This window comes from Trichomycterus rosablanca, chromosome 21, assembly GCF_030014385.1.
Source record: "Trichomycterus rosablanca isolate fTriRos1 chromosome 21, fTriRos1.hap1, whole genome shotgun sequence".
NCBI lineage: Eukaryota > Metazoa > Chordata > Actinopteri > Siluriformes > Trichomycteridae > Trichomycterus > Trichomycterus rosablanca.
Window position 1 is genome coordinate 7,091,552 of NC_086008.1, and position 12,151 is coordinate 7,103,702.

The following is a 12,151-nucleotide window of genomic DNA, read 5'->3' on the forward strand; positions in this document are numbered from 1 at the left end:
TCCTCGTCTCTCCAGCAGACTCGAGTGCAGTGTGTGGAGCCCTGTTCAGCTCACCCCAGGCCTCCCCTTCTCTGGAGGGCCCACCTTTGTCAAGAGCTGAACTAATTAGCTGTAAGGCTGGCCATTGGACTTTACCCCCCTCCTCCACACACAGCCTGTTGAACACTTCCACTGAATCGTGTTAGCTGTAGCAAAGGAATGCAGCCTTCGTCTCTGTTCATTCATGCTGGATTTTAGTCTTAATACATTCAAATACATCATTCAACCCAAAGCTGAATGATAAAAATACAGTTTACTACAATTTGATTTTCATCCTCAGTCCTGTGGTCTGCATGAGTAGTGATATATGAGCGTTATGCCAATCTAGAACCAGACTTTTTTACTAAGTTATAATTATAAATTAGCAAAATGTAATTTTTGGGATTTAGTAGAAATTTGGTAAAAATTTATTCCAAAAACATTTGCTGAATGTCTCTTGTTCTGCACATCCCAGCCCTATGTTATATGTTTTTGCAAAAGAAGTCAATGCACATTTAAGTAGTGCCACCCACTGTGCAGCCAAACTGTATGAAATCTATCAGACTGAACCTACTCTGTCTAAATGTCCATTGTTCAGTAAACTGATTATAACTCAAGATGAAGAATTTTAATCCACACTGAAAATTGAGTTTTCTTTAGTGTACACAATTATCTAAAGAAAGAATCTTTGCTTTTTGGTTTCTGTAGGAACCGAGAGACCATTCACAGCTGAAGCCTATTGTGAGTGTGCCTTGGGAAAGGAGAAAAGTATTTAGCATAAGTGACAATCACTCTGGGTCGGAGCTGTCCAAATAATACAGCCAAATGAATAACCAATACAGGATGACAAGCAGGAAAAAATGGATTAATTTTAAATTAATAGATTTGTAGTGGCTAAAAACAAAACAAAAATAAAAAGAGTAAAAGACAGAAGGGAATAGAAGAAAGGTCAAGAATGAATGAATGAACCCAAAACAAGAAAGAACACAAAAGGAAGGAGAGAGAAAGGAAGAAAAATAAATAATAAAAAAACATTTAATTAATAAATGAATGGATAAATAAATGAAAAAGAAACCTGTATGTTACATATAAGAAAAAGAAATACAGAAAGAAAGGGAAATAATATAATTATTTATTCTATTAAAAATAGAAATTTAACTAAATAAATGATTTTTAAATAAATAAAATAAAAAAGGTAGTAAAAAAGAAAATAAGAAAAAATATTAAAACCAAAGGAAATTTAACAAATGGGGAAAAGACAGTTCAATAAATGAAAAAACCAATACATTTTGGTTTGTGTTTGAAAAAAAACAACAACACAGTAGTTGCATGTGTTCCCTGGGCTGGACAACATAATTTTTTTGGTTGCATTCCGCTGTCCTACAGACTGATCGATAGGCTACTATGCAAAGAGGGTTTTTTTTCTTTTTAGGGACTGTGCTTGTGTGCATTCTTATAATGCACTTGTGTGTACACAATGTAAATAATGGACATCTAAGTCACAGTAAAATTCTGTGTTTTGACAGGAAATAACACTGTCTGGATAGGAAATACAAAACACACTGTCCCTAGCTATTTGTTTAGCAGGCTCCCACATTTGGACCTTACCATTATTATGAATTGTTGAATTGTCTATTCACACCCTTACACTACAAAGAATTCCTTCCAGTACCCATGACAAGATTTACAAAAGCACATTTTTTATTCTATATGCAAACCATCAATTAGGTTATTCACTGATGGACGGTGGTAGAGCAGATCCTGGCCAAGCAAAGTAAAGGGTTGTGTTGACATAACCTGCAGGCTTCCTGCATGAGGTGGCCCTTATTTAAGCCTCCTGCTGTGGGAAATGTAAACGGTTAAGCATGGGAGACTGTCTGAACCTGGCACTGCCTTATTATTATGGAGCTGGTACAAGATGCCCAATTTTACTGATTTACAGTCAGATTTGTGGTTTCCCCTATATCATATGGCTTTGGAATTTGCTGGGTGTAGCCAGTCTGCTGCACTTACAGTATACAGAGGTTATCTTACAGTATAAATACATCTTAGATTTACTACTTTTCACATTCAAAAATGTAAACATAGTGTAAGGAGTTAACTACTGTATGGTTGTTGGAGAAGAATATGACATAGGCTACTGTAAACATGTGAGTAAGTGCATCAGTGAGGTGTAGGGTTAGCTCAGCAGTTAAGGTACTCGACTGTTAATCAGAAAGCCACTAGATTAAGCCCCACCACCACCAAGTCGCCACTGTTGTGCTTATGAGCAAGGCCCTTAACTATAAACTGCTTGCAATAAATCAATTACAATTGTAAGTGGGCGGCACGGTGGCTAAGTGGGTAGCACTGTCGCCTCCCAGCAAGAAGGTGCTGGGTTCGATCCCCAGGTGGGGCGGTCCGGGTCCTTTCTGTGTGAAGTTTGCATGTTCTCCCCGTGTCCGCGTGGGTTTCCTCCGGGTGCTCCGGTTTCCTCCCACAGTCCAAAGACATGCAAGTGAGGTAAATTGGAGATACTAAATTGTCCATGACGGTGTTCGATATAACCTTGTGTATTGTTGAATCTTGTGTAATGAGTAACTACCGTTCCTGTCATGAATGTAACCAAAGTGTAAAACATGATGTTAAAATCCTAACAAACGAACAATTGTAAGTCACTTTGAATAAAAGTATCTGCAAAATGCCATAAATGTAAATGCCATAAATGTGAATGTAAATGAGTGTTTGTAGTTTTTCAGACTCACTATGACCCTTATCAGAATAGATACAAATCCACTGAGTTGATAACGTATTATTATTATCTTCGTATATAATGTTTTTAGTTATATTTGTTTGAAAAAGCAAAGAAAAAGAAAAGAAAAACACAGTTTTTGTCCACCGAGTGGCAGTAGAGTTGTACCAGGTTTATATAGGACATATTTAGTACATGTTAGTTTACCCTGCCTCTTACAGGGCCGGTGGTGAAACTGCATTGAAACTAGGGTTGCTTCCCAAATTGTACACTACTCTACTAGGTAGTGTGTTGAAACAGTAAGGACATCATCTATTGAGTCACTCCTTTGTCGCACTATTAAGTACAGTAGTACGTGTTTTAGACGCAGCCGTTGAATAGCGGTTGTTTTCCGATTATTCCATGTTTATTCTCTTCTAGTGGTGCTTTTAATGGGGTAAATAATCTGTTAAGGAATATGTAGCAAATAAAAATATGACTAACGAAGAGTACCAAATTCGGTAAGTCTTTAATCTTTTAATCGGCTGTTGATTTATATGGTGTTGGTGGATGCTTCTGTTGTTTAAATCACATAATAACAGCTAGCTAGCAACAATGGAAACGTCCTTACCGCATACTAGTGTAAGAAAAAGTATGAATAGTAACTATACCAGCAGTAGTTTGGTTACAGTTCTGACATACTATTTAGGACGCTAGTATGCATTTTACATATAGCCGGTTAATTATTTGTAACTGTCAGTTTTGTCAGTTGCATTTACTGTAAATTTATCAGTGGACTAATTGGCATTTTGGGGTTAGGTTTTTTCCCCAATAACATGAAAAATAATATATTTAATCAAATATAACATAATAATACTATATAATATAAATGTAATATCATTGTTTTTTTACACTTGTTGGAATGCTGGTTAACAAGCTAGTGTCATGGTTGCTTGTGGATTTCTGTGTCCCAAACTATGTATTACTGTATACTCCTGTACTAAATAGTATGCATTATAAATATATTGACTGGTTACTTGTTGCATACTATTTAGTACTTCAGTATGCAGTTTGTTGATACAGCCCTGGTTTTAATGACACTGCTAGAATTTTTAAGGTCTTGTGAATTTAAAGTTAATTTGTTAAATGGTAACTTAATTTAAATAAATGGGGCTATTTTGTAAGTGTATTATTATGTTTATTCTGATAATGGTGTGGTGTGTTTGGTAGCACCCAAAAACACTTGTTGCAAAGTACAAATACACCATGTTCATGGGTTTAATCAATCAGTGGGTATTACATGCTCACCCACTTAGTCACTCACTAAACCCCCTGTTAGAGCAGCCAATGGGGCAAGCCGTATCCTAGTGGTTAAGGCACAGGACTAGTAATCCAAAGGTTGGTGGTTCAAGCCCCACCACTGCTAGGTTGCTGCTGTTGGGCCTTGAGCAAGGCCCCTAACCCTCAGTTGCTCAGACTGTATACTGTCACTGTATGGTAAGTCGCTTTGGTTAAAGGCATCTGCTAAATGCCGAAAGTGAAAGTGTAAATTCACCTTCATTTATGTTTTGGGAGGTAGATGGAAACCAATGTGGGGGTGGCACGGTGGCTAGGTGGTTAGCCCTGTCGCCTCACAGCAAGAAGGTCCTGGGTTCGATCCCAAGGTGGGGCGGCCCGGTTCCTTTCTGTGTGGAGTTTGCATGTTCTCCCCGTGTCTGTGGGTTTCCTCCGGGTGCTCCGGTTTTCTCCCACAGTCCAAAGACATGCAAGTGAGGTTAATTGGAGATACAAAATTGTCCAGGACTGTGTTTGGCATTAAACCTGTGAACTGATGAATCTTGTGTAACGAGTAACTACCGTTTCTGTCTGTGTAAAACATGACGTTAAAATCCTAATAAATAAATAAAAAAGCCATGTGGACATGGGGAGAAAATGCCACAGATTCCTCGCAGTCATTCATTAGGGGCAAGGATTTAACTAAGGCCTCCAGTCTCATTGGGCAGTGTGGCACACACACACACACGTTTGCTTTGCTCTGCTCTAGGAATATTCTAGAAATGGTCTTGGAAATCTTCTTATTTTCATTGCCCTTGAAATGCTAGTGCACAAACCACATATCTTAGCACTTGTTGTAGGTGTACAGTTAGAGACATGAGCTGCTTGTCTTTTATCAGTGTATTCTTTCTGATCACAGGATGCTATTGGCTTTATATTTTTTGGTTGGAGTGCTGTTCGTTTTGGAGCATTGATATTTGCTCGTTGAGCAAAACAACACTGGTGCATCTGTTACACTTGCACACTACAATGCTGTTCTCACTTTAGTGCCATTTGAGTACTAATAACACCACCACCCAAATAACACTTGGTTAATAGGTGGTTTATGTGAGTCCCTTTTGATTGATTTATTGGGTACAGGGGTGGTGTACAGAGCAGCAGGCAGTCTAGTCAGTTATTATATGCCCAGAAATAAGGTGTAGTTTTTAAAATAATAATCAATGAATGTACGTACCAGATAAGTGTTCCTAATAAAGTGCTCAATTATGTATATATGTTTTATATGGTGTTATTACTAAATCATGTAAATATTATGTTTTGTTGAAATTGCTATAATGTGGAGTTGACGCTAGTCTACCTTTATCTCGACAGGAAATCTGTGCCTCATCCTGACTAACCCGGCTGTGATGAGTGCAGATTCCTGACTGACCATGTGCACTTTTAGGCAACACACAGCGGTACACAGCGGAGACACTACTGAGCCACTGCCCCTCCTAAAGACAAACAGGATTTGAACTTTGAGGTCATGGACACTCTCTCCACAGTAAGAAGAGACAATTCTTGAGTGTTATTAGCGGAAGCGGTTAATAATAGCTGAATAGAAAGCCAAATTGTTCTCTTGGCGGACACTTGTTCTTGCAGATGAAGCCAGGACAGAAAATCATTATCCTCTGGTAAAACTCTTTTATGTTATTAAAATGATTATTTTGATTTTATGTTTTTTGTGTGCATGCGTGCAAGGATGCTGTGCTTCTGTCTGATATATTTCCTTTCTTTTAGATAAACAATGATTCCCATCACGGAGCTGCGTTACTTTGTAGACACTCAGCCTGCGTACCGCATTTTAAAGCCATGGTGGGATGTATTTACAGACTATCTGTCTGTCGTGATGCTGATGATTGCGGTGTTCGGAGGAACCCTGCAGGTTACCCAGGACAAAATGATCTGCCTTCCTTGCAAGTGGGTGGTCAACAAAACCTGTCGGAAGTATTTTGACTCAGCCTTCGAGCCGCAAGGAATCAAGTATGACCTGGACAGACACCAGTACAACTATGTGGATGCTGTGTGCTATGAAAACAGACTTCACTGGTTTGCTAAGTATTTTCCATATTTGGTGCTGCTGCATACACTGATCTTCTTGGCCTGCAGCAACTTTTGGTTCAAGTTCCCTTGGACTAGTTCCAAACTGGAGCACTTTGTCTCCATTCTTTTGAAGTGTTTTGATTCGCCCTGGACTACGCGAGCATTGTCCGAGACAGTGGTGGAGGAAAGTGATCCTAAAGCTTTAGGGAAAATGAATGGCTCAATAGATAAAAAAGCATCTTGTGTGAGCGAGGATGTCGAGTCGAGTGTTGCGATGCTGACTACCTCAAAGTCTCGATTCGAGCAAGGGATCGTAGATTATTCTGAATCTGGTGTGTTGGATAAAAAGGAGGGCGAGCAGGCGAAGGCATTGTTTGAGAAGGTTAAGAAATTTCGGCTACACGTAGAGGAAGGAGATATCGTTTACAGACTTTATATCAGACAGACTATCATCAAAGTCATTAAATTCATCCTAATAATCTGTTACACTGGATACTATGTTCATAATATTCAATTTAGCGTTGACTGCAGTGTCGACATTGAGAATCTCACCGGTTATCAGATGTTTAATTGTGCCCATCCTCTTGCTACACTTTTTAAAATCTTGGCATGCTTCTATATAAGTCTTGTTGTTGTCTATGGGATGATTTGTGTGTACACGTTGAGCTGGATGCTGCGCCGTTCCCTCAAGAAATACTCGTTTGAATCTATAAGAGAAGAGAGCAGCTACAGTGACATTCCAGATGTAAAAAATGATTTTGCCTTCATGTTACACATGATCGACCAGTACGACCCCCTCTACTCTAAGCGCTTTGCCGTGTTCCTGTCAGAAGTCAGTGAAAACAAGCTTCGCCAGCTTAACCTCAACAACGAATGGACTTTGGACAAGCTTCGCCAAAGAATCACCAAAAACTCTCAGGATAAATTAGAGCTGCATTTGTTTATGCTAAGCGGTATCCCAGATACAGTCTTTGAACTGGTAGAACTGGAGGTCCTTAAACTAGAACTTATTCCTGACGTTACAATCCCTCCCATCATTGCCCAGCTCATAAATCTTAGAGAGATGTGGCTCTACCACACACCAGCTAAAATAGAAGCACCAGCACTTGCATTTTTGAGAGAGAACTTAAAATCACTTCATATAAAATTCACAGACATCAAAGAAATTCCTTTATGGATCTACAGCTTGAAGAACTTGACTGAGCTGCAGCTCACAGGAAACCTCAGTGCTGAAAATAATCGTTTCATTGTGATTGACGGGCTACGAGAACTAAAAGGGCTCAAAGTTCTTCGACTGAAGAGCAACCTGACGAAGCTGCCTCAGGTGGTCACTGACGTTGGATTGCACCTGCAAAAGCTTTCCATCAACAATGAGGGCACCAAGCTGATGGTTCTTAATAGCTTAAAAAAGATGGTCAACCTGACCGAGCTAGAGCTCATTCGCTGTGACCTGGAGCGCATCCCACATTCTATTTTTAGCCTCCACAACCTGCAGGAGATCGACCTGAAGGACAACAATCTGAAGACTATTGAAGAAATCATCAGCTTTCAGCATCTCCATCGACTCGTCTGTCTAAAACTCTGGTACAACAAGATTGCCTACATCCCCATCCAAATGGGCACTCTGACCAACCTTGAACGACTCTACCTGAACCGAAACAAGATTGAAAAAATCCCAAGCCATCTCTTTTTTTGCCGCAAGCTGAGGTATCTTGATTTAAGTCATAACAATTTAACCAACATCCCATCTGACATCGGAATTCTTCACAATCTGCAGTATTTTGCTGTAACTGCCAACAGGGTGAGTTTGTAATCTGCAATTATTTATCTTGACCAGTGGTTTTCAGTCATTTTAGACCAAGTACCATTCCTCCAAATCTTACTTTTAAGCTCTTTTACAGAGACAACACACACACACACACAGACTTTCCCTTGGGCATTGAGCACTTTGTCTTGTGAATAAATTGTCTTAATGAATGCATAAAATGATGAGGCACAGTATACCAGTCTTTACTGGGCTGTTACATGTTATAATGTGTACCTAATACTATTTAATTTTAAAACAAATCATATTACCATGGCAGAGCTTGTGTGCCTTTTATCATTAGAACTAAATTACGGTCAGTTTAAATTCTTCATATGAAATCTCTTCTTTGAATGTTTGAATTCTTCACATGTAAAATGTATAAAACACTTCTGCTAAGTCAAAATTTGAAAAGGATCACCATTTTGGGACAGTTTACAGCAATGTTTTTTAAACTTATTTCAAGTGACTCACATTTTGTTTTTTTACACAACCCAGGCAACACAAACAATGTATCTTACGCTCTCTATACAATCTGGTCCCACTGTGTTTTACAAGATGTAACATCAAGCCTCCACAAGGGGGTGTTCATGTACAAGTTTATTTAATTAGTATTATTTTTCTCTGCGACCCATTTTTTGTTCATTTAAGGCTTGCAACACAGGACGGTTTACAGCAAAGTTCCAATCTTTTTGTTCTACTTTGAAAATGTACTTTTATATGTCTTTACTTTCTACTCTTCACTACACAGTGTGTGAATGAATGAATTCTCACCTTTCTTTCCTCCTTGTTATCTATACAGATTGAGAAGCTTCCATCGGAGCTGTTTAAGTGTAAGAAGCTGCGCACATTGAACCTGGGTAATAACTACCTACAGTCTCTACCGTCTCGTTTCGGCGAGCTGACCAACCTGACCCAGCTGGAGCTCAGAGGGAACGGGCTCGAGTGTCTCCCCGTCGAGCTGGGAGAGTGTAAACAACTCAAGCGCAGCGGCCTTATTGTGGAAGAGTCCATTTTCAACACTCTTCCATCCGAGGTGAAAGAGCAGCTTTGGAGGGCTGAAAAAGAGGCAGCCTGAAAGCGTGGGAAGAGAAATACTTGCTCTGGAGAAGTACACGAGCACCTGAGAATCACTGCTGAAATGGAATATGTTTAGGGTCAACAGTCTCCCACGCAACAGTTTCTATTAGCATGAAGGAAATATGTTGCATTACACGGACTCTTCATGGTGTTACGCTAAGCCTGTAACATATCTCTGTGCTGTGTGTCATTATTCAGATTGTATTAACTAAATATTATGGTGCAGCTCTTCCTTGCCTTAATGTACCACAGTGGTGTGGTATTACTTAACATGAGACAAGTACACACACTTAGATAAGTTGGTAAGTTGATGTGTCATGAGCACTTTACAAGCCTGATAAATGAGTTTAGTATTTTCAGTTTGCCAGGACATAACTGAGCCAGGAAAACAAGAAATGTTTTTTTTTGTCCTGCTGCAGTTGTAGAATTTATAAACCTAGTATTATAACCCTTTACTAATAGAGAGTGTTAGTGGCTGATTGTAACTCATGCATGCATACCTACATAGTTGGCTGTTAGTGGATAGTTGTGAAGCATCTGTTTTTGTACACTACATACGGCCTGATATACTGCACTTAGCATTGTTATTGGCTGTACAGCCATTTTTAATGTTAATCACATGTCACATTGCTGTGTTTTGTCGAATGAGGTTATATTACAGGGTATAAAGTGTTTATCCAATGCACATAAAATTGTTTTAGGAGTAATCAAATTTACAGAATTTTCCCACTACCCTGAATGTGGTAGATCAGCCGAGAAAGATGGCAATGTATATTGCTAACAAAAATGTGAAGTCTGATGTGTATCCACCCACGTAATCAAGCATTTCCATAAATATACACATATGTACTTTATGCCAGATTTTTTATTGCTGGATTTTATTTAAACCACTCCTTGAAGGTATGATGTGTTTAAACATTTATAAAATGGGCTTCCAATAAAGTTACTATGAATACATAATAACATGAGCCACAAATATCTAAGCGACCTTTCCAAAACACATACAAATGTACATTTACAACATATAAAGATCATTTTAATTGTGACTGAAAATTTTTTTATGATTAAAGGCCCTGTTTAGGAGCCCAGCAGTGGCAACTTGGTGATAGAAGGGGCTTGAACCAATTACTAGTCCAGTATCTTACTGCTAAGCTAACACTGCCTGTGTAAAGATAATATAGTTTGTTTATCTGGATACAGTTCTACTGTATTTATGATGTTAGGACCCCAATCCTAATATATAGTGGGTACTTAGCAATGGTGAGACAAGAAATGTGAGGAGTCTTCTCATAAATGAAATAAAACCTAGGAAAAAGAATAACATGTAAATTACTGAAATGTATCTAATTCCTTTAAGCCTGAGGCTATGTCCCAACCCACAAACTAAATAGTGTGTCAAAATATTAACAGTAGTCAAAGATGAACTTATTTGACATAATATTTGGTGCAGTTTGCCAAATTATAAAGCATGTATGACTGTAATTTACCAGACTTTACCAGAATTTGCCATGTAGCCTAACACAGTAATGTCATGGGGCAGCAGGAATCGCTTTTTAAATTTAACTTAGTATCATTCCATGCTAGATAACAAAATGAGGAATTGTTCAACTTACACAGCCCACAATGGCATTATGTACAGATTTCATTTTGTCAGACCCCCATTACTTGTTACATTTGTAGTTAGTTGACTTAACTGGAGCCACAAATTCATACACAGCATTAATGTTTGTATGCTGAGCTTTTGTTTCACTTTATACCGAAGGTGTTTTTATGTGTTCCATCTATGTATTGTAATCACAGTGATGCTTTGAGTGTCTTGGGTCAGTATTTAACACACTGTACGTGTTATCATAGTGTTTGCATGTTTACAGCACACAGTTTTACAATGCAGACGCACCTGACAACACAAACACACTGAATCTCATGAGCAGCCAGTGCCGTATGAGTAGTTTCATTATTAATGTAAACAAGCTCTTAAGAAGTTCAGTTATCATTTTTTTCATTTCACTGTAAACATGTTGCTTTTACCAATTTATTACTGTAAACAATTAACAAAATCTCATCAACCAAATTTCCTCTGTTTTGTATTTTGAATTCATTTTAAATGTTTCGCCTGTAACATTGCGCTGAACATCAGAACAATTCATGTTTTAATTAGATTAATAATAGTGATGCACTGTTAATGAGACAATCAGAAACATGTTAAGTGCTGTGTATGGTGCTGACTTTTTATTTTATTTTAATTTAACATAGCTTAATTCATTTCAATTACATGTTTAATTGTGCAGTAGTAGCACTGAGTTTTTGTGTAGCAAGTCCGTTTATGCTGTTTAGTTAAGCTGATTTTCTTCTGTTTTTTCCACATTTTTGTACTGATTACAACTCAGGTAAAAGCCACTTAACTTTGTACTGATTTACTAAATTTGTTTTTATTCCATTTTATTTTAATTTAAGGAAACAGCCATGTAATGCATTTTCTAATTTAGCATTTTTGATTACTTGTTCACTTTTTATTTATATGTACAATAGTTTGTGTTTTGAACAGTATTGTAGCAAATTCACTAGTATTATGGCTAGTGTTCTTTATTTAACTTATAAATGAATGCATTTTGCTTAGATCAATTAAGGCATTTACCTTTTTATATTCTTTAGGGTTTCGGACATTTAAACACACAAAATTGGATGCTATAACAACCTCTGAATGTGGCTTAATGCTAGCTGATGAAAAGCATTACAGTTTGTTCAGTTTTCTTTAATTTTTTGTATTCCTTGTTCTTCCAAATCACATATGTATTCGCTGTTTGGCACAAATCTGAAAATATGCTTCACTTCTTGTACTTCCTTGTGTCAGTGTCAATACCCTGTATTAAGATGTTTAGTGCTGGAACTGAATTACAAATCATCTTTCCTTTTTGTGCCAAAACAGCACTGAGTTTCTATTCCTGCAAGCTATTCCTGTTGTGACAGTTTAAGACATAATAAACATTTAGTCTGTCATGTGTGTGGATCATTAAATGCATTTACCTGCTCAACTATTTCATACAACTGTATTAATTAATATTAGAACTCAATAAATTAAATAGATCCATTTTATAATGGTTGAGAATGTATAATAGTGACCTGTAGTGTCCATGTATCCATGTTTAACATGAAAACAAGAATGTTATTTAACACAGTAAGGC

At 37.8% G+C, this 12,151-nt stretch overlaps 1 protein-coding gene across 1 annotated transcript; it reads left to right on the forward strand.

Moving 5' to 3' along the window:
• Positions 1–5,650: 5,650 nt before the first annotated feature.
• On the forward strand, positions 5,651–11,966 carry lrrc8ab (leucine rich repeat containing 8 VRAC subunit Ab). Its single transcript, XM_063017621.1, has 3 exons — positions 5,651–5,676; positions 5,783–7,886; positions 8,692–11,966. The coding sequence occupies exons 2-3, from the start codon at positions 5,790–5,792 to the stop codon at positions 8,965–8,967; spliced, it is 2,373 nt and encodes a 790-aa protein (XP_062873691.1). The 5' UTR covers positions 5,651–5,676; positions 5,783–5,789; the 3' UTR covers positions 8,968–11,966.
• Positions 11,967–12,151: the final 185 nt, after the last annotated feature.

Bases quoted from the DNA above. Each gene is read 5' to 3' on its own strand.
- lrrc8ab (XM_063017621.1), top strand. From the start codon at position 5,790: ATGATTCCCATCACGGAGCTGCGTTACTTTGTAGACACTCAGCCTGCG. The intron at 7,887-8,691 runs GTGAGTTTGTAA...TTATCTATACAG, and splicing joins TTGCTGTAACTGCCAACAGG to ATTGAGAAGCTTCCATCGGA.